We start from the raw sequence: 23,846 nt of genomic DNA, 5'->3' as shown, positions 1-23,846 counted from the left end.
ATACCTTTTTATTTAGACCTTTAGCTACCATGAGTTCATAGAATTTACGCATCAGCATTTCTTCCTCTACCTGAAAATATAGTTCAACAGAAGTTAGCCACAACGGCACTAAAATTTATACTTGCAATGAAATCACAGTAAACATTATGATGCGAAACAAAGTGCAATACTATCAGGCTCTCACTACAAAAATAATCAAAACCCTTAATCCTACTTAGACTGGGTTGGCTACATAAATTCTAGCTCTCCAATCATCTCTATTCAGTGTCACATCTTCTACAAGACCAGGCCATTATACCTCATTGTTTCAAGGGCTTTCCAATAATTCCCTTCAATCTTCCTCTCTCTCCGTGAGGAACTCTGTAAGCTCTATTTTTGTTCCAAGTACATATAATTTTTCCAAGCAAATTGTGTGAGCAATATTTCAACTTTTGTTAAAGTAACAATTACAGACAGTAATATAAAATACTTTAATGGAGTAGGCAAAAGCTTATTAAATGTGTATTCTCACACCCTGCTCACTGTCTTAAATTTAGCCAAGAAGTAAATGTAAAATTTAGACATATATTGCTTCGCTTTACGTAAGAAAAAACTTTGCACTAGAAGTCCTAAATGAAAATGTTGGCCTGTAGCATGCCTAAAATGAGAAGACTGGAGGAGAAATAATGAATATCACCAAATGCATACTCATTTTAAACTTGTGACATGTTTCATGCGTCCAATTGATGAACATGCCTGCCACAAACTATCCAAAATACTTCTTATATTTATAAATTCAAGATAAATAACAGAGATTAGATGAGATATGTTGAATCAAATATTCAAGCTCAACATCTTAGATGATAGCAAAATTCCTTTAAAATTAAAATGAGAGTTTTATCAAATAGCTTAAGATCATCTTTGTTGTATGACACAAAATATTGGCTAATTAGGTTAACCAACATGTGAACCTAAGTAAGATAAGAATGTTATAGTTGATGTGTGACAATACTAGAAAAGACAATTAAAAACAAAATTATTTAAAATAAGGATAGAGTAACACCTATTAAACATAAGATGCGCAGAACACAAATAAAATGGTATGGACACATGAGAGAAATAACAATAGGCACACATGTGAGATGAGTGGATGAAACAAAAGAAATTTGTATAAAAAGATATTGGGGAAGACCAAAGAAAATTTGGTGAAAAATTCTTGACATAGCATGACATACAACAACCTTACAAAAGAAATGGCCAAGGATTGTGATGATTGGAGAGCTAGAATTCATGTAGTCGATTCTCCTAATGAGACTAAGGCTTTTGATGATGAATGATATGTGTTTCAAGCAATGGACTCAGTATCCAAGGCATCCAAAAAAGTGTTCATGCTTCTTAAACCCATAGGTTCAATGAAAGTATCCATAAAAATTTTCATCCAAGAGATACAATGCAGTGGTGGATGTGAGGCCACACAAGAAGAAAAAATAAGAAAAAAGATTAAGCATAATAAGGTTGGGGTGACACCTATTGAAAATAAAATCCAAAATCACCATTAGGATGGTTTGGGAATGTGAGAAAGGTCAATAGATGCACCTTTGAGGCAATTGGATGAATGGAGGAAGTTTGTAGCAAAAATGGAAACCCCCCGCCCTCCCTCTCACTTGGTAGATTAAAGCATGTGATTGTTGCTACTGTTGATATGCCATGCAGTATATGCATCACAGTATTGTTTGTGCACCCATCACTAGTTATGAATAAAAAAGAACTCAAATCAAAATTCTATCATCACAACAAATTTCCAAGCAAATAACAATAACCATTTCAAAAATCCCTCTCTCTCTCTCACCATGTTCACATTCGCATTTGAATCCTGTAATCTCATAATTTGAAAAAAAACAAGCTCCAGTCTTCAAACCATATATCTTGTACCATGTTCATCAATTTTATTTTTCAGCAAATATTGAAGCATCAAGAGAAAACTTAATTGGCAGATGTAATCATATATACACCTAGTCCAAAAATAAGAAATGAACTAGAGCTTGAGGGCAGCACCTGAAGTTTATGCAATTCGTGAGTCATTGACCTATAGGCATCCATTAGGTGATCATGCTGCTTCTCCAGGTGCCTGTATAAAAATCAACATAATTGAATCAAACAAACTAATTCCACCACATAAATTACTAACAGAATCAAATATGGTTTACCTCAAAATCTCTCCTGTGTGTTTAGGATCCATTGCTCCAAATTAGGTCTTGATCTTGGTACCTATAATGAAATATTCTAATCCTATTACCCAATGTCGACATGATTAAATAGGCATGGTTAAAATTATGGTTCATTAGGGAGCAAAATAAATGGTGATGTAGAACGAAGTAAGGGAACCTAAGCTAATAAAGAAGAAACTTGCATATGAAATTATACACAAAAAAGATGGAGATGAAGCAGTGAGGAAGGCAAGGTGTCACAATCCAGATTAGGGATCACAACCAGCACATTAACCTTGACTGAACAATTGGCTCACTACAACCAAGCAAGCCTCAATCAAGAAAACCGTTACAGATTCTTTATCGACATTCATCTCAATTCATAGCCCTAATGACCAATCTATGATATGTTATCCAAACTAACCAAGTCAAAAACAAGGCATTTGACCTAGCAAAACCTCTTTCACCTCTGTTCCCAAGGCTGCATTGATCTGCTCTACTTTGATGTAAAAGACCCTCTTTTCTTTCTTAGTTTACAGACAACATACCAGAGAGGGAAGAGGGAGGCAAGAGCAGCAGCTCTGCAAAATTGAGGGATATAGAAACTGGAAACACTAGTCTTTCTACAACTAATAAATGAAAATTGGAGAAATCAGAATTGGGCAATAAAATTGGAGAAGTGAGTTTCTTGGAGTATCTAAGTAAATTGAAAATTTTAGGAGTAAAAGTTTCTTGGGATTTGCTTTCATTGAATTATTATTTATTTTATTCTTCAATTTTATTCATTTTAATGGTCTTTCATATATTTGGCTCATTTAGTTTTCTATTTTTATTTTCCATGTTAGTTTTTACTTTTTGTGTACTCTTTTTAGTTATAAATGAAAATTAACATGTTATGTTGAAGCAAGGGCGGATCCAGGAATTTAGGTTAGGGGGGGCTGAAATTTAAAAAGTTAATGTAATAAAATTCTTATGTAACTAAAAAGTCAGTACAATAAATTTTCATTAAACTTGTACTCGACGAGATTTTGAAACAAAAAATTCATCTACAACAGAGTCTACAATTGTCAAATCCCATAGTAGCCAACGTTGAAATATTTGATGAATGACCATCACTTAGAAATAGAAAACAATAGAAACAATATGCCTTATCTTCTGAAGGCGAATATTCCACCCACCTAAATTGATTGAACCAATTTTTCTGAAAATTGCAACCTTGATTTCCAAAAGTGGTCTTTTTGTAATTCAAAAGTGATGGTTGATATGGCCTAGCTATTAGATATGTCCGTCTAATCTCATCCCATGCATTAATGGGATATTCACAAATTTATTTTCTTTTCCCTGGATCCCGTTCAATACAAGAAGACCATTGACATTCAGGATTTGAAGATGGAGAAACTTCAATTTCAGGAGATAAACTTGAAGGAATTGATGTAAATTCACTAGATTGATTTTGCTCACTATGAATTGAAGTACTTTCACTAGTATGGTGATCTCTCTTTCTGAAAAAAGATAATAATGTTTTTCGTTCTTCGCATAAGGTTGTTGTTCCATCCTAAATTCTAAGATACACAAACAAAAAATAGCACAATTCAATAATCAAACAATTAAAATATTTAACTCAAAATTTGAGGCAAATGCAAGACCAATACAACAACTGTACTTCTAGAGTTTAAACAAGAGAAGGCAAAAGTATGAGCGATTCAAATATTCAATAACAGATTCACAATAACAAATTCCAGGCTTCCAGCCACGCCAATTCCTAAGTTCGTAACTAAATGCAGTAGTCAAATAGGCAAGCAGACACAAAGTTAGCAGAAAATCACTTTACTTAAAACTTGCTGAAAAAAGGCAGCGATTTCAACAACAAATCAAGCATAAACAAGGAAAAAAATATGGGCAAGAAATAGAAAAACTATCTAGATTTAGCTGTCAATCGAGAGAATCAAAGAAGTGAAAGAAGAGAAAACATACCTGGGCTCGAATGAAGCAAATCTGGAAGTTTGGGGGGGGTAAAACGAAGACCTGAATCAAAGGCAGGGCAGCGAGCAAGAGGGCGAAGCCGACTGGCCGAGCGAGCGTGGGGGTGAGGGCGAGCGAGAGCAAGAGGGAGGCAGTCAGGCAGAGAGGGCGAGCGAGAGCAAGAGAAAGGCAGCGAGAGCCGGAGGGCGAGCGAGAGCAAGAGAGGCAGAGAAGAGGGTGAGAGGCAGCGAGGACGAGCGAGAGCAAGAGAGGGGCCGAGCCCGAGCGAGAGCAAGAGAGTTAGGGCAAGCGCGAGCGGACGAGCAAGAGAAGAGGAGGCAGAGAGCGAGAGGCAGCGAGGGTGAGCCGTGAGCCTCACACCTAAATAATCAAAAAATTTACTCAATAAACTTAATTTTTGTTGTGAGCTACGTTGAGCTTCACACCTAAATCCTTCCCTGTGTGGAAGGATCTATTTTTTAGTTTTTACATCAAAATTTTAATTTTTATATATTTATTAATTTAATAAAAATCAAACAATGTTCGACCCGATCCGACCACTGAATCGTCAAACCCCTCACCTTGCTGGTTCAATGTCCAATCTGGTATTGAAAGCATTGGTCACTCCTACACATCATGAGAAAAAAAAAAAATGTTCTCTGAATGAGCAGGCTTTACTCCTACACATCAAATTAAGGGCTTTTTTGGCCAGCCCGTGAGAAGCAATTTTTTTTTTTTTTTTAAATAAAAGCACTTTGGTGAGTTGTTAGCCAAAATTCCAAAAAGCACTTTTACTGACAATAAAAGCTAATTTTATGAGATGAGGCAAAAACAGGGATTTGGAGTTTTTACTGTAAAGCAAAAGCAAAAGCAGAAAATAAATTTATTTTTTTGATAAAATTACCCTAAATCAACATTTAAATACAATTATACTTACCAAATAATATTAATTAGATAAACACTTTTGCCACTAACATTTTTGGTTTATTGTTAAAAGCACTTTTTTCAATCAATGGGTATTTAATTCATACAGCACTAAAAGCGATTTCCAGATGATTTGGCCAAATAATAAACTATTTTTCCTTAAAAATGATTTATAAAAACACTTTTTACAAAAGTGATTTTCACAATAGCAGAAATTTCACAGCATACCAAACAGGCAGAAAGAAAAAAAGACAATTGAGGGGGAAAGGCTTGGGGGGGGCATCCACAATGCATGAGGCTTCGTGTTGGCATGTTTTGCAAAGGTTGAGTGAGGATCCAATTTTTCTTTCACAACTCAAACTTGTTACCTCCTAGTCATAGATGATCAGCCTCGCCACTGTTACCAAGGTCTACCATCTACAAGATGACTGAGATTTATTAAATTTATAATAAAAAAATGCCCATACAAGTAAAGTTTCAGGCCCACTGAATATCAACGCCTAGCGGTTGTGGAGGCACCCCTTTTGGCTGGTGATTACAGGATTGAAGCATAGATTCTCAAACACAAACCCACTTGTGGTAGTAGACCTTATCATATTGGACAAACATAAGGGACCACATTGTGCACTATGGTAGGATTAGGGTGGCGGAGGCGATAGCTACGGCTTAAACTAGACATTATCTAGCAAGAGAGTTCCTATGGTCACGCCTAGAGGGAGTTGCTACGATGGTTGCCCCCACCTCGATCTCCCTTCTATATAGCAACTATATATATATATATATATATATATCAACAAACTCCTACAGGAATGGGTGAACTAGGCATGTTAGCCTCGAATCTGGGAAACACAGAAAATGACTATGTAGATAATGGACATTATGACAAAACAAGAACTAGGGATGATAATTGTTAACCCGACCACATTGGACCCTACCCGGCGCTGAATGGACTGAGGTTAATGCTTTTTAACCAGGTTTGGGGTCAGAATTAAGGAATCCAATAACTAGTTTAATCAAGGATAGGGCGGCTATGGTATTTGTATGCCCTGCCTAATCCCAATATATAAAAAATAATTATACCCAAACCCAATTGCCCACATATCCCACTGCCAATAGACCCAGACCCAAATAACAGAAATTTAAAGTTTATATCAATATACCATTGCCAACAGCCCATTGCAAGTTTGAAATTTATGTGCTTTCTGAAACAGCAATAACAACATGACTTTGCTGTTACTGTTTTACAAATTTTTTATAATATGCAATGTTTATCCCGTTATTACTGTGTTTATTTCTGTGTTACACAAAACTGTATTATAAATTATATTGTTCATTATTGATAGGGGATAAGGGTGGGCTTAGCCCATTGGGGATGGTGTTGGGATTCAAGATTTCTGCCCCATCAGGGCACATGAGTAAAACGCAGCCAATTACGTACTCTAATAAGAATGGATTTAAACAACGAATGGGGAGCACAAAAATTGAAAATTAGCACCATCCCTATTTAACTTTTTACACTTTTACCGTCGCCGCCATATTTAATACAATGCCTTGTATTAGCCCTCAAATGGCAATAGAAATATCCCTGCAAACTAAGACGGAAGCAAGGCACGCCACAGCTAGCATATTCTACAGTTACATCTTTAAAGTTATAAAAGTCAAAACTCAAATTGGCATATGGAAACTCTGATCAATTGTTATTTTCAAATATACCCTTCAACTAAATGATTTATTCCATTACTCTTGCACATCCCCTAGAAAGGTACAACTATGTTGTTAATTTAATTGCATAACATAATTTGTTATTTGAGTATAGCATATGGAAAAACATGATAAGATGGCATCTACATACAATTTTGTTGTTAATTGAATAAGGGTTGCAATCGGCTAAAGCTCAAGCTCGGTTAACATAGTCCAAGCTCGGGCTTGGCTAGTCAATTCGGTTGACCAGCAGAGCTTGAGCACGCCAAACCTTGGCGAGCCCAAGCCCGAGGTCGGGCTGGGGTTTGATAGGCTTCTAGCAAGAACAGAGGATGTAGCTTTTGGCCATACTTTAGAGTGAGAAAGGCAAGGTGGCGGCCAAAGAGGCTAGGCGATGGCCAAAGAAGCGAGGCGATGAGAGATGCTAGGCGGTGGCAGAGTTGGAAGATGCAGCGGTGGTCACCGGCAAGAGTAGCGAACACTCTGGTGAGGTGGTGGCAACGGCGATGGAGCTCTCTCTAGTTGCTCCAAACCTTCAGCAGGCTGCTGCAATTGCTTTGCAATTTAGGTTTACAACTTACAATTCTGTTTATATCATATAAATTATAAATTAATTTTACATACACATTTATTTATTTTATTCTAACTTTTATAGTTTTGACTACTTTTCACATACATCCTATCTATTTTGATTTTTAAATATTTTTTTATAATTTCTTTTTTTCAAAAAATATAACAATAATCAAGAACTCTAATTATAACACCATATTAAAATGTTCAATAAAAAATTTTAGTTGAATGAGAATCATGCATATAAATAATGGACTATAATATATAGTTTGATTGATTTAATTCTTTTAATTAATCAATTAATTTTTTTTATCTATATATATGGTTAACAAGTATTAAATATATCTTCTTCAATAATACATTTATTATAATAAAACTAATTAACAATAAATATTTATATTTTAAAAATAAGCTATAATAAATATCTATTGTCAGAAAATTAATATATGATGTTAATGTGTTTTGCACCATATAATATATAAAATAAAAAAATATTTTGCATATTATTCAAAAAATGTATAAATTTTCATATCTTTTAAGTAATTACTATATAATATTTTCATGACAATAATATTTATATATATTGATGTAATATTACATAATTTATAATAGTATTATTTAAAATTAACAATAATTCTAATCGTCATTATGAATTATTATTAATTTTTGATATAATTATTATGAACAACTATTGATTTTAGATAAAAAAATTATTATAAATTTTATGATACCATGCTAGTTTATAAATTTTGTTTGTAGATAAAATACTTAAAATGTACATTTAATGATATTTGTAACAATTAATATTTTAAAATTTAATATAATATTAGTCAAGTAAACTAAATATTACTCGAGTGAGATATACAATTATTTGAGTAAGTCGTGATTTTAATACTCAAATAAATTATAATTTTATTCTATTAATATTTATTCTTAATCGATTAATGATATAAGTATAGAGACTTATCATTTTAATTCAGATTTATTATTTAGTTAAATGTTATAATTACTCAACTAATATATCACTTAGTCAATTAACTATTTAGTTATTCAATTAATATTATTCCATCATATATTTGAGTAAAACAAATATATAATCGATTAATCCCTTAAATGTTTAAGTCTTGCGTAATTAAAAGAAAAAATCAGTTAAATACAACATTTATTAGTTGTTAGTCAACTAAACATTTCCTTATTCGATTAAAATAATAATTACTCTATTAAACTCATGCATTAGTTGATTAATTTCAAGTCACAACATATCTTATTATCAACACATTCTATTAATGATGTTATTATAATAATATAAAGTTTGATAATTTTATATTAAATAATATTTTTATAAAATTATGAATAAATTTATTACTAGATTTATAAATAGGCCTATAATTGTATCATTAATTGATTAAGAATAAATATTAATTGAGTAAAATTATAATTTACTGGAATATCAAAAAAATTTAATTGAATAACTGTATATCTCACTCGAGTAATACCTAATTTACTCGACCAATGTTATATTAAATTTTAAAAATTAATCTTTATATATATTATTAAATACACATTTTAAGTATTTTATCTATAAACAAAATTTATAAACTAGCATAACATTGTAAAATTTATAATAATTTTATCTAAAATCAATAATAGTTCATAATAGTTTTACAAAAAAATAATAATAATTCATAAGGGTGATTATAATTATTATTAATTTTAAATAAGAATATTATGAATTATGTAATATTACGTCAGTATATATAAATAATATTGTCTTGAAAATATAGTAATTATTTAAAAGATATGAAAATTTGTACATATTTTGAGTGATATGTAGAACAATTTTTTTTATTTTATATATTATATGTTGTAAAACACACCAATACCATATATTAATTTTTAGATAATACATATTTATTATGTCTTGTTTTTTAAGTCTAACTATATAACATCCCTAATTTTGGGAAAAACTAATGATAATTAATTTATGTATTTAAGGTAACATATTTATGATTTATTGAAAATTAGTGTTGTTAAAATATTTTTGGAATTGGGGAGTAATTGAAAGTTTGAAGAATTTAGGGTTCAAGTGTGATTTCAGAAAATGGGAGCATGATTACTTTAAAATTAAAACGTGCACATATATGTTTGAAGTGAGCAGCTAGTGCGGGTGGCATGCGCATGAGGGACCCAGGCTTTGGACACGGGATCGAGACCAGGGCATACAAGGGGAAATGGTTGGAAAAACCAAGCAAGGCGTCAAACGATGCCGTTTCAGGGGCCCACATGGTCCCTAGGTGGCGCCATGTGGCTGTGGATTTCTAACCATGTGAGTCTCGATCTAGAATTCTAGAAGAAACCATTGGGGGCCACCAAAATTCGAGTTAGGGTATGATGGACAAGGCTGCATGCATGATTTACTTCATATTTATCTATGTTTGTCATGAATATTAATTTACTACATTATGTATTGCATTTGTTGAGTTTCAAGACTCACCTCATTTTTCCCCACTAACCACACAAATGGTTTGGGGTCCAATAAGGGAAAAGCAGTGCTTGTTAATGACCTGTCAATTGACGAGGGTGTTAAACCATGAATGAGTTTAGGTCAGGTGTATGCTTGTGGTTAATGTAAATCAATTGTTTTGTATTAAATTTGATGGTAACAACTGAGACTTAAGAAAATGGAAGTTTGCATGTGATGGTTGTGAATTAATTTTAAATTGCAGCTAATTGATTTTAATCCTAAGGTTTGGCTAGTCATAAGACTCAAGTGACTCTCAACTACTCATGTAATATCGGGTTCTTTTCAAACAAGACGGTAAAACCTGGACCCCACCCAAGATGCCCTAATTATTTTACTTCTTAATGTTGATAGGGCATAGCTGACCTTTGGGATAAGCCATGGCGTAACCACGGGTTACAATGGCACCCGGTAGTGGGGCCAGGATGCCACAAACTATTTATTGTTAATTAGTTTTATTATAATAAATGTATTATCGAAAAAGATATATTTAATGTTGTTAACCATATATATGGATTACAAAAATTTATTGATCAATCAAAAGAATCAAGTCAATCAAACTATATATTATAATCCACCATCTATATGCATGTTTTTCATTTAACTAAATTTTTCTATTGAGCACCTTAATATGATGTTATAATAATTGGTCATGGTTATTGTTATTTTTTTGAAAAAAATACAAATTATAGAATAAAAAATACTTAAAAAGTAAAATAAATAGAGTATATGTGAAAAATAGTCGAAACTATAAAAGTTGGAATAAAATAAATAAGGGTGTATATGAAATTAGTTTATAATTTATATGATATAAATAGTATTGTAAGTTGTAAATGTTGGGATTACATAAATCTTATCAGATATGCACAACGGAATTAAAATTTAGTTTACAGGTATCCCGTTTTTCAGAAATTATGGTTTAACAAATTGAAAGCAAAAATGAAATGTTACCTCTTTGATGAAATCCGATTTCACCGTTAGGTTTCTCACCGTAAAATCCTCCAAATGTAGGATATCGAGTCGATTCACCCAAAACCACTTCTATCGAAGAGTATCAAAGAGAATGATAAGTAAAAAAAAAAAATTCTAACTTACCTCTTTGGATTCACACCACTCCTTCAAAATTCTCTACTTCACAAGTGATTCATGAGTTCATAGAAATATAAATGAATGGTTAATGGAGCTATTTATATAGCTCCAACATAACCTTTCTCTTTAAATAGGTTGGGCTTCTCAAGCCCATTCCATTTAATGCAATTGGGCTAAACCTAATTAAATGGTATTTGAATCCAATAGTGCTAATGAGCCAAATCTAATGTGCTAGCAAAAGATCCAACCCAAATAATGATTAAATAATTATATTCATAATATAATTATTTAATTATTCTTATTTATCTAATAAATAAATGCATTATTATTAGTAATTATAAAATTACTAATTTATCTATTTTCTCTTTGAAAGTGATTTATTTTGGGTGGGACTTTCTGGATTCACAAATAAATTGGCAACGAGAATAATCAACGATTAATTTTCGTAAATCATGAGTGACATCTAGCAACGTGTTATGATTATCCAATTTATTGTGAAGCGGATATTGTAAACCTTTTACTATGTTACCATGCAATATGGTTCTTTTATCATCCTATATCCCAACAAGATATAAGATTATGGTTAGTAGGTCGAATCTCTTAATCTCGTCATATGACCAAATTCAAAATCAATCTTGACTATTTATGACACAATCCTTATGGAACAAATTCCATCATCATATTATCTCGTCCGAGGATTTATCGTCAAGTGATTACTGGATCGCATAGGATATATTCCTCATAAATCTCGAGATGATAGATTCTATGTCTGATGCACACATACCTCATGTATCACTGAATCAGGCACATAGATAAGTATGATTATTCTTGATTAGAACAATCACATAATATCGCTGATATCCTAATTCATCAATATATAGATATCCATGTCATCTCAGGTCTAAGAACTAATTGCACAATCGCAGCTAACATTAAATCATTGATTCGTGAAAAATAACCCATGTGATTTAATTTTAATAATCCCGTTCAGTGAACTCGTTCTTGTAACGAGCATCCATTCATCTTCTTTCTATATCTCATACAGAATGGCACGAGACTTATCAACCTTATCTTTCAGTATCTCATACTGAATAAGGAAGAAGACGATATGCTGGCATTTACAAGTTGTTATTATCCAGATTATGAATTCTACGGCCATGAACATATTTATAGTATAACGAACTGTGGATTATCAATAAATCGTATTCTTAACTCTTAAGAATGGTATTCACTCCTTATTATACTAATGGATATATGTTTTATAATTTAAACCATATTGCAATTTAAATAAAACATAAACTTGCCATTTAAATAATATTTAAAGAATTACAAGATTGAGTCAATTTGTGTCACTATAATTGGTTTTTAAGGCTCATATCTAACAGTAAACCCAAGATTGAGCCATTTTAATTTGAATTGCCAATTTGCAAAGCAATTTCAGTTGTCTTTTGAAGGTTTAGAGCAGCTAGAGAGAGACTCATTGTTGTCGCCATGACCTTGCGCGGAGTGTCCACTGTTCTTGCCGCTAACACGTCTCACCGTTTCGCCACCCGTCGCTGTATCATCCATCTCTACTGCTACCTCGCATCTCTCGTCGTCACCTCACCTCTCTCACAGCTGCATCATTCGCTCTGGCCTCAGCCATGCCTCTCGCTGCCAACTACTGCTGCATCTTCCGTTCTCGCCACCAACCGTCACTGCATCCTTGATTAGTGGTTAATTTTGTAAAAATTATGTTATAATTACACCTTTCTTTTGATCTTAAAAATGACTTAAATTAGATATTAATATATAATTTATGGTTATATGCAAGTTTAAATTGAAAGATGAATGAAATAAAGTTCTAAAGTAAATAATAATAATATATAAAATTTATATATAATACATATACATCATTATATGCATGCATGTAATATATATATAATATAATCTAATATATATATGTGTCATGTGTAATATATATATAATATATAATTTATTAATAACATTAAATTATTTTTTTACCCATGAAGAATTCAAGCCCATGAAGACTTAAAGTCCATGAAGAATTCAAACCCATGAAGAATTTAAGTCCATGAAGAAATCAAACTCATGAAAAATTAAAGTCCATGAAGAATTCAAGCCCATGAAGAATTGAAGTCCAATTTGAGCAACCCATGGAAGATATTATTTGGAGAAAACCCAAGGATTATTTTTAATCCTAATGAAGATTAAAAAAACCAATTTATAGAAATCTATTTTTATTTTTTATGTGAGAGCTTTATTAGGTGTGTTTTTTAGCTAAAATCCATTTAACTATTAGGTGGATATTATAGCTAAAATCCATTTAACTTTATGAGTGCTTTATTAGGTATGTATTTTAGCTAAAATCCATTTAACTTTAAGTGTGTGAGTGCCCATTAGATATAATTATGTCTAATTGAAATTGTGTGGTTTGTATTGCATCTTGTGGCCTATAAATAGTTCACTTGATTGCATTTGTAAGTGTGATTATTATTCTTGAATCAAAGTTTAGTTATTTCCTTAGAATTCTCTCTTTGAGAATTGCTTTTGTTCTCTCTCATTTTCTTTAGTTTTTTCTCTTGTGATCTTATTTCTTCCTTTCTTCTTTTAAATTCTTATGTCATTTATTATTACTTTATTATTCACCGCCTAAATGGCCAGTTAATTTATGCCTTTAAATTTTTGCAATTTTAATTCTTGTCATTTAGTTATTCACCGCCTAAATGGCCAGTTAATTTATGCCTTTAAATTTCTACAATTTTAATTCCTGTCATTTAAATGTTCACCACCTAAATGGCCGGTTAGTTTTTGCTATTTTAATTCCTGTCATTAAAATTCTGTTATTTAAATTATGTCATTTAAATTCCTGTCAATTAATTAATAGAAATGAGTAGCTAAATCTAATCTTGGGTTAAGGCAGGGACAGTGTCTAACGCCAATGATTCCCAAAGAAAACTGCGCTTTAAATGAGTAACATTAATTTAAATTTCAATATGAGTCTGTATTAATAATTAAAAAATCACTAGGTTTGAATTGGAGCATAAGCCTACCTTAGAGCTTTCATACCATGTATGAGAGTTACTAGAACTGGAAACGCTATCATACCCAAACCCGGATGATTAATTTAGTGTTTTGTGTATTAATTGCAATTGGACTTATGGTAGTTGCTTAAATTAGAATCTCGCATATCATGTATGGGGATTGCTTAAACTAGAACTATCATCATCTTTAATTGCATTTAATAACAAACCCTCATATTTGAAATTAAATTAATGTTGCTAATCTTTTATGCTAAAATTTGGGAATCAACGGGCTGGCACTGAAATTGTCTTAACTCAAGTACTATCCAATTTTATATTCTCACTTAAAGTATTTATTTCAATTACTGCCTTAATTTATTTCCTAGTATCTGTTGTTTAAAAAACCATAAAAAAACTTGTTGCCAATTTGTCCAAATGCGTGTGTGCTTGTGTGACATTCTTTTTATTTTGCCATAAATAAATCTCTCAATGGACGACCTGGACTCATTCAGAAAATATAAATTTAAGTTTGGACTACAACTGCACTCGTACACTGACGAGTATAAACCTCTCACCTAAATAAAGAAAAAAATATAAAATTTTTATTGTGTTTTGTTTTGTGTTTTAATTGCAGGGTGGGAGTGCAGCCAATCCTCTGCTCTCATCAAGGTATGATTGTGCTATTTTTGAGACATTTTGCTTATCTGTGATATCTACTATTTTGGAACACGGGCCTAAACCCAAGCTCAGGCTCGCCAAGCTTCTGGAGAGCTTGAGCATGGTGGCAAGCCTGAGCTCGGCTTGTCAACTGAATTGATGAGCCGAGCTCGAGCTCAATCCTAAGCTCATATTTGTCAATCTTGACTTAGCTCGACTTGATTGCAACTCTACATAGATTATATTTCTAAATCCAAATTGGAGAGGAAGATGGATATATAAAAAGAAATATGCAAAGATGAGAACAATCACAAACTTTTAAGGCAAGCTAGTGGTGCTTACATCAAGCATTACTATGTCAATCAATAGAATCTTTGGATATCCCATGATTAGAGTCTGAGAATTTGAAAGAAAACTTAAGGTAAATTTTCTTGGATAGGAATGGCAGTTGTTAGGTATAGACCAGGGACCCCTCTCCAACATGCCTATTCCCATCCCCCTTCCCAATCTTGTCTGGGTTGGGTATATTGTTCGATTCTCTGCCCCTATCTTCATTAGGTAATAGGTTTCCATTCTACCTTGTAAATTCATTAAAAAAAAATAACAAATTAATTTTTTTAGTAGTTTAATTAATTTACAAGCAATTTTTAGGCTACATTTTAATTTCACTCATTCATCACAAAAAAAATAAAATCAAAACATACAAAAGTTTTCACCATTTTTAGGTAGCAATAAAATTAGCAAGGAGTAACCCAAATTACAAAGAGTAAAGTCATCTAGGTTTCAATAACTAAGTATCCAAAAAAATCATGCATTCTCAAATCAACATTCGAATAGATGGAATAGTAAAGATATAAAATATACATGTGTATACTATTTGCATTCTTATAAAAACTGCATAGAACTATTGTGAAGTAGTAGCAACAAGCATTACCAACACAAAAAAAAGTGAGATACGAAACAAAACCAACCACTAGACGGGGGGGATTCGAAAGATAGAAGCAACGTATCGATTGAAAGGAAAAACCAATAATACAAAATAGAACTAAAAAAAAAAAAATAGTTTTGAGAGTTCAGATTAACCAAGCTAAGGAGCAAGCATTTTGATAGGTGATTTAAACTTCACTGATAGCACACATACAAGGCGGTGGATGGCAGAGACGACAACAATGGCGAATGGTAGATGACGGATATGGTTATGACGACGAGGGAGATGGCTAAGATTTGACAAAAAATAGAGAGAAAGGAAGAGAATAGGGAATAAACACCAATCCCTTGTAGAGGCGAAACTCCTTCCGTCTTTTGTCTCAGAGAAGGAATTCTGGTTAGAGATGGAAATATCCCGTCTTTATCTAAAAATAATATTAAAATAATAATAACAGTTTTAATATAATAATACAGTAGTGAGGTAAGGCTGATCCATTAATTTCAATATTTAATACAAACAAAAGTCCCTCAGCAATTAATACTTTTACAACTAATCTTAGGCATTTCCAGAATGAGTTGAACAACAAAATTAATACCAAGTAACTTCTTGAACAGTCCATCTATTTTGGTTGAACACATCTAGTCATAGTACGACTAGGGATGTAAAAATAGGGCCTCAATTAATCCATTTACATGTGTGTTTTAATAAATTTTCAAATGAGACTTGTACCTACCTTATTTTTGTACTTGTTTTCACTTTAAATGAGGTTAATTGGGACGCATTTACATCCCCACAGACAACCCAGTTATCTGTTGAATTCTGAGTTCAGGTAACAAATAGTAATTTTTTCAAATAAAAAGAATAAGGAGTTGCAGATTGTTTGAATTTTTGACTTATTAGTGAAATGCATGATTTGTTTGAGATGAAATTGGATAGTTTATCAGCAAGGTGGACTGGAAACTTCTACTGTTGAAAAAATCGGGCTATTTACTGCTGCCTATTAATCCATTAGCTCTTCCCACCAAACTATTTTGAAACTTTTTAAGGTGATGCACATATAATTTTAGGTATTTGGTATCACAAAGTAAGTTTACACCTTCTTAGGTTATTTTGAGAGGAGTGTCCTTGAGGAACCATGTACAACTTGCTTCAATGCATGAAGTAGAGGCTACAAATATGATTGTTAGTTCTTTTTTCCACTTTTCAAATTATCAACTAGTCTCAATGCATTTTGCAAGGTTATTAAAAAAGGCATTAGCTTTTCCATTTTTAGTTCTCATTTTTTATTCCTTTTTGCTTTTATAGTGTTAGATTTAGAATTAGAAGACCTATCTCCTTAATGAAATTTATTCATACTCTGTTCTCTTCTTTTGGTACTTCTATGATATGACATCTATTTGCTAATTTAGAACAATAGGTTATTGGCTCTTTCTTTTTTGTATGAATTGGTGAATTTCATGTATCTTTGAAATGGATAAATCAGTATTAACTGAAACAAAGATTATATGTGTGATAGGTTGTTTTTCAATTGTCAGTAAGAAAAAGGAGTGAGATTTGCTTTGATAAAAGATTTACATAGTTTGAAAAATGTAATGAAAGGGTAGTTCAGAAAATGATGAGAAATATAAGGGTTAGAACCTTGAGACATAAGAACTAGCGGCACTAATTAAAACTAGCTAATGAACAATAAATTAATATGTTTGTTCTGATTTAGAGGAAGACAATAAATATCTTTGTTCAATGGAGATGATGTATATATATATATATATATTCTTGTCCTGATATAGTGATGGATACTTTTCTCTTCACCTCTGAATCTGTTAACCAAGGCCACCCTGACAAGCTCTGTGATCAAATATCTTATGCAATCCTGGATGCTTACCTGGAGCAAGATCCTGAAAGTAAAGTTGATTGTGAGATCTGTGTCAAAACAAAGATGGTGGTTGTATTTGGTAAGATCAGCACCAAGGCAAAGTTGGATTTTGAAAAGATCGTCCGCATACATGTAGAGGCATTGGATTTGTGTCTTTTGAAGTTGGCCTTGATGCCGATAATTGCAAGGTTCTTGTTAACGTTGAACAACAAAGCCCCGACATTGCCCAGAGTGTCCATGGCCACCTCACCAAGAAACCCGAGGAAATTGGAGCTAGTGACCAGGGCCATATGTTTGGATATGCAACCGACGAAACCCCTGAGCTGATGCCTCTTACTCATGTCCTCGCCACCAAGATTGGAGCCAAGCTCGATGAGGTGAGAAAGAATGGGGTATGCCCCTGGCTTTGGCCTGATGGCAGAACTGAAGTGACTATGGAGTATCAGAATGAGGGAGGATCCATGATCCCACTCAGGGTCCAGACCGTCCTCATTTCAACCCAACACAACTCCACTGTCACGAACGAATTACAAATTTCCAAGGACTTGAAGGAACATGTGATCAAGGCAGTAATTCCCTCAAAGTACCTTGACAAGATGACAATTTTCCTCCTCAACCCAGCAAGGCAGTTTGTCATTGGCGGGCCTCGCGGACATGTAGGGCTTTTGGGAAGAAAAAAAATTGTCGACACCTACGGTGGTTGGGGTGCATATGGTGGCGGTGCCTTCTCCGGCAAGGATGCAAGCAAGGTGCACCGTAGTGGTGCATATATTGCCAGGAAGGTTGCAAAAAGCGTGGTGGCTTCCAATCTTGCCAAGCGATGTATAGTGCAAGTTTCTTATGCAATTGGTGTGCCAGAACCTTTATCTGTCTTTGTGGACACTTACGGAACAGGGAAGGTTTCAGACAGGGATCTACTAGATCAGGTCAAGAAAACCTTCAATTTCAGGCGGGGGATGACCATAGTCAATCTCGATCTTAAAACAGGAGACAGTTTCCGGTAACCAAAAGACGGCCATTTTGGCCATGAAGATCCAGATTTCACCTGGGAAAATGTTAAGCTCTGTAGGTTTTGTATAACCTGATTTCTCGGCCAAACACAGATTAAGTGCGATACACAGTAAACTAAAATTTTAAACAGAAAAGTATAAATGCAAGACACAGTGATATACGTGTTCAGATTAATAAATCCTACTCACGACAGAGGTTCCGCCTCTAGTTAATCCACTAAATCTCAAGTTTACAAACGATTACAGACCATGAACAGTAAAATAGAAACAGTATTGCAATACAACTGAAAAACAGAAACGAAAATAACAAGATCAAGATAGATCTGTTCTATACCGATCTCACGATCAAGGTAAAGATTTGTTCTATCAGTTTACAACCTCTCACGCCTCAGGCGTTTAAAAAAAACAAATAGAGATTAAGCAATAGCCGTTCTTACCGTCAGATCTTACCATGGAAGCAACCAAAGAATCGAATGAAACATAGATCAGAATGAAGGATTCACAAATAGTGTCTCGCTTCAAGAATCGCCAACTTAGGGTTTTCAGAGAGAGAGCACAAGACAAATATCATAGAGTTCTTTTAGATTAGGGCATCGAGCTGCCCTTTTATAGCAACGCCAATCATGGGCTAAACAGGAATGGGCTCGGCCAACAGCACACGAGGCAACACGGAAATAATATGGGCTCGGTCCATATAACACAACAGCCCAAATAACATGCAACTGATATATATTAACAACATATATATATAACAGCATATAATGAGACATTTATATTTAAATGAAACAAATATAAAAAATACATCTCAGCAACATGTAACAGCATGCCAGAAATCTAATAAAAACATTTTGAATCACATAATATCAACAAGCTCCTTAAGCATAATGCCTAAAGCCTGCAGTGTTTTCTTCATTTTGATGCTCTTTCGATTTTGTTTTGGGTTGCTATGTTTCATATATGTTTGAAGAGGGAGAATGAAGCACTGATGTTTGTGTAAGAGTGTGTGCATCTTTGCCAAAATCAGTTTTGTATGGCTATATAATTAATTATCATAGTAGGATTAAGTTTAGTGGCGTTTGGCTTACCTTTTTTTAAAGTAGTTTATAAGTTATTTAGTTTTTAAATCGTGTAAAATTTAAAAATTGGATAGCATTTAAACTGATAATGTGTTTGGATAAGTGTACTTTTAAGTTATCAGTAAACACAATTATATGTTTGGTTTGAAAGATCTGATAATTTATCAAAAATTGACAAAAGATAAAAATAGATATGTTGAATAATGTATATAAAATTCACAAAAATACTAATTTCTAAAAAAAAATATTAAATATATTAATTCAATATATATTAAAAAATATATATGTTAAATATATATACGTTAAATATATATATGTTATATATATATATATATACACAGTGAATGAAGGAGTTGACGAGGGTGACGGCAAGAAGAAGCGATGATGGAGGCAACGAAGGAAAAGATGGAGGACAATGAGAACGGAGATGGGCATGGTGACGGCGATGATAGAGAGATAGAGGGATGACAAAGGCTAAAGGTTGAAAATATGTATTTTGTTTGAGGGTAAATTTGAAATTTTTTTTGTCAAAGCAAAAAGCTCTTGGGAGCTTATTTGGAAGGGAAATTCTATTTGTAAACACTGTTTTTGCTCTCCGCAACCATTTCTGAATATGCCTAAAATACCCTCAAATGAAAACCCATTTTTACCCTCTCTTCAATACTCAATCACCCATCATCGCGCAGGTACTTTTTCCTTACCATAGCAGGCAACTCTGTAACTCATTCCCTGTTCTTTCACGCCCACCATCGCTTAGCCATTTTCTTCTCACCATAGCAGTCAGGTCACTTATTCCATGTTCTTTCACACGCCCACCATTGCTCAGTCATTTTCTCCTTATCATAGCAGCCAACTTTGTAATTCATTCGCTGGAGTTAAGCCATGGATGATTACTACACTCAAATGTTGACAACATGGGCAGAGTTTGACGAGAAAGAGAACAACTACTTAAAAGAGCAATAGTACAAATCATTCAACGAACAAGTAAGTACGCGAGTTGTAATAGGCGATTTGTATCTCTCGGGGGACTTGCAGGGTTCGCGAAAGTCAGGGAACTCAAAGTTTCCCGAAATCCAAGGTTCGGGTCCAAGTTCCTTGAAACCCAAGTCCCCCGAACATTGCCCAAACCCCATTCCCTAACCCCACCAGAATTCTTTTCTAATTTTTGTTTTATTGGCTTGTTTTTCTTTTTATATCAGGATAATTATGAGAATGAAACTACTTTGCACGTACTTGAGCATTCATTTGATGTTATTCAGTTGTTTACTACCAATGAAGTATGAGGCATCCTTATTAAACCTTTTGACATTATTATTTTAACAAGAGGAAAATGTATCTAAGTTTTTTTTTTATTAGCTTTTTAGTAGTAGAGAAGAACTTATTGAATGGGCTAAGAAAGTTGGAAAAAAAATGGAATTGTTATTGTGTTAAAGAGTTTAAAATGTGGAGGTCACAGGATGAAATCTAGAGTTTGTCTTGCTTGTGAACGAAGTAGGAGTATAGACCATCAAAAAATGGAGAAGAAGCAATAAGAGAATTAAAACATAAGCCCATAGATTCAAAAAAGTGTGGTTGTCCATTTGAATTACTTTGCATTAAATTTTTAAATGAGCAGTGAAAGTTGAAGGTTATATGTGAACTACACAATCATCCATCAACAACTCAACTTGAGGGTCATTCATATGCGGAGCGACTTATAGAGAAAGAGAAAGAAATATTGAAAATAATGTCTAAAAATCTTGTGAAGTCTAGAAATATTTTGATGACTCAAAAGAAAGAGTATGGGGATAACGTAACTACCATCAAAACTATATATAATACACGTCAAAGATACAGACTTATAAAGAAAGATAATCGATCACAAATGCAATAATTGATGAAGAAATTGGGGGAATGTAATTATGTGGAGTGACAGAGATGCAATGGATCAACAGATTATATTACAAACTTATATTGGGCTTATCCGATATCTATAGAGTTATTAAAAGTCTTTCCATATATGTTAATAATGGACTGTACATACAAAACTAACAAGTGCATGTATCCATTGCTTGAGATCGTTGGTATGACATTGACTAAGTTAACTTTTTTTGTTGCATTTGCATTCATAGATCATGAATATGAGAATAATTGCGTATGGTGTAACACCTAGAAGTTTTGGGTTACTTTTGAAATAAGTATTTAGAAAAAAAATATGAAATTTCATGCAAATTGGTATTAAAATAACCTGAAAAAGTGATCGAATCAACCGAAGAGAATGCCCTGGAGCTTAAATACCTGAGGAAATAGGTATGTCACTAATGAGCATCTCGAGGCATGATTTTTAGCATCAAAAGAAATCAAATCAGAATCAATTTTCAATATAGTTACGATTTAGGCTGAAAAACTGAATTGTCATAAGAGACTTCCAATAAGTCAATGAAACCCTTAAAGGAATCAAATTTTGCATGATAAACAACCCTGAAATAGTTTCAGGTCAAAACGAAAGGGTTAGTGGTCAAATCATTCATTCGGGCCATAATATAATTTCTTAAAATTGTCTGAGAGAGGTCAAAATGATGTTATTTCTAAATCTTCAAGGTGTAAATGAAGAGTTTAGAACTTAAGGGTCTCAATGAATATTTTGAAAAGTGAAATTTTGAAACTTAAGATAGGTAGAAGTGTAATTTTTAAAAGACTGACAATGTGAACACTCAACCGTTAATCACACCTCTCCTATCGCCGATTTTGGTTGTGGGAACTCAAGAGGTGTAACATTCCGAAATTTTGAGAGCATAATAATAGATAATTTTGAGTGTTAGAAATGATTTATTGAGGATTCGTGGTTTAAAGAATATATTTAAGGGTATTAAAGTAATCATATTTGTGAATAAAAAGAAAATGGAAAATTTGGATCTAATATTATATTAAAAATAAATAAAAATAAAAAATTAGTAATGTGGAGATGAAGAAGGTGCTCACACTTGAATGCATGGGTATAGGCATATAATATTTATATATATATAAGTTATGGTAGTAAAAATATATTATATAATAGGAAAAAATAATTTCATTTAATATAATATTAATATATGCTTTTAAAATTGGAAGCATGAGCGTGGGACGCAAGGCGGACTTCAACTTTCATTTAATTTTTTTTAAATTTCAATTACTTTGCAATTAAGTCAATAGATTATGATTAACCTTGGGAATAAAATCAACAATATGTGGATGAGATTAATTATGGGTTATAAGAATTAAATTAAAAAATTAAAAAGAATTTACCTATAAAAAGGGTGATGGCTTCCCTGGGCGTGAAATTTGGGAGTAGAAGATGAAGAAGAAATGGGAGGGAGCAAGGGCCGCGAGCATTGAAGGAAGGAGTGTTTTACTTCGCAATAGGAGCACAAGAGAGATCGAAAATAGTTGGTTTCAGGCAAGCTTTTAACCCTCTCCTCGCGTTATTTATTTCTCATGAAAATTTTCGAGGTTTCTTATACTCTAAACCCTCCCTCACCGACTCAGTTCCACGCATCAATAACAATAATCCGCGTGATAACCACTTAATGACTTTTATTTTATTAATGGGTTTATTGTTAATGGAATGAGCTAAGTAATGGCGTCATAGTGTCTTTCATTTCAACCGTCACGGAGCTTCGTATCACTCCGCTTTCCTTGGGAATGATGTCGTACCCGTTGGGCTAGGTTCTTAAAAAAGTTGTTTATGGTTTAATTGGGTTTTACTAATAATTTAGTATGTATGTTGAGATGGCTTTATGTGAATGAAAAGTAATGAGAATGATATTACAATGTTATGCGGTTATGTACATGAAAGGTTATGAGTTATGGAGAAATGTTATGTAAAGTTAAGTTGGGAAGATATAAAGTTAATAGTGTCGGTAAGTGTGTCTAAGGGTATGGGTACAAAGCCACTGACTGTCGACCGTGGGTCGTGGCAGTTGATGGCTGGATGTATAGGCGCCAGTCATCGGTTGTTACGATAAGCGCTAGACGGCCAGAAAAGCTGGTACTCCAGATTCCCGGCTTGGTTTGTGCATTTCATGATGTGTGTGCTACAAGGGGTTGGGTTGCATTCACGTGGGGACATGCTTTGTGTGTGATGGGATGTATGAGCATTTGCATGACCCGATTGGTCTAAGAGCCAATTTGGGTATCCTAGATGAGCATATGCATTTAGAGCATGTTGCATGTGCGTATTCCTATGTGAGGCATAGTAGGGCTTGATGCTTGGTTTATGGGGGTCTTGTCATCACGTTTATGCTACAAAGGCCATTGCATTTCCTATGTGTTGCATTGCATGGTTTTATTGTTACTGTTATTCTGGAC

General features: G+C 33.3%; 1 protein-coding gene across 1 annotated transcript in view; it reads left to right on the top strand.

The window, feature by feature from the left end:
• LOC127803104 (S-adenosylmethionine synthase 1-like) overlaps positions 1 to 18,438 on the top strand; it is a 72,051-nt gene extending 53,613 nt beyond the window's left edge. Inside the window, exons 2-3 of the mRNA XM_052339141.1 lie at positions 17,349 to 17,513; positions 17,552 to 18,438. Of these exons, the coding sequence (XP_052195101.1) occupies positions 17,351 to 17,513; positions 17,552 to 18,438 (1,050 nt within the window). The 5' untranslated portion in view covers positions 17,349 to 17,350. The remainder of the gene's footprint in view (positions 1 to 17,348; positions 17,514 to 17,551) is intronic.
• The last annotated feature ends 5,408 nt before the right edge of the window (positions 18,439 to 23,846 follow it).

The sequence above is a fragment of the Diospyros lotus genome, chromosome 1, assembly GCF_014633365.1.
Source record: "Diospyros lotus cultivar Yz01 chromosome 1, ASM1463336v1, whole genome shotgun sequence".
NCBI classification, from domain to species: Eukaryota; Viridiplantae; Streptophyta; class Magnoliopsida; order Ericales; family Ebenaceae; genus Diospyros; species Diospyros lotus.
Note: the sequence above shows the minus strand (reverse complement) of the source record. Positions and strands in the feature narration are given on the sequence as shown.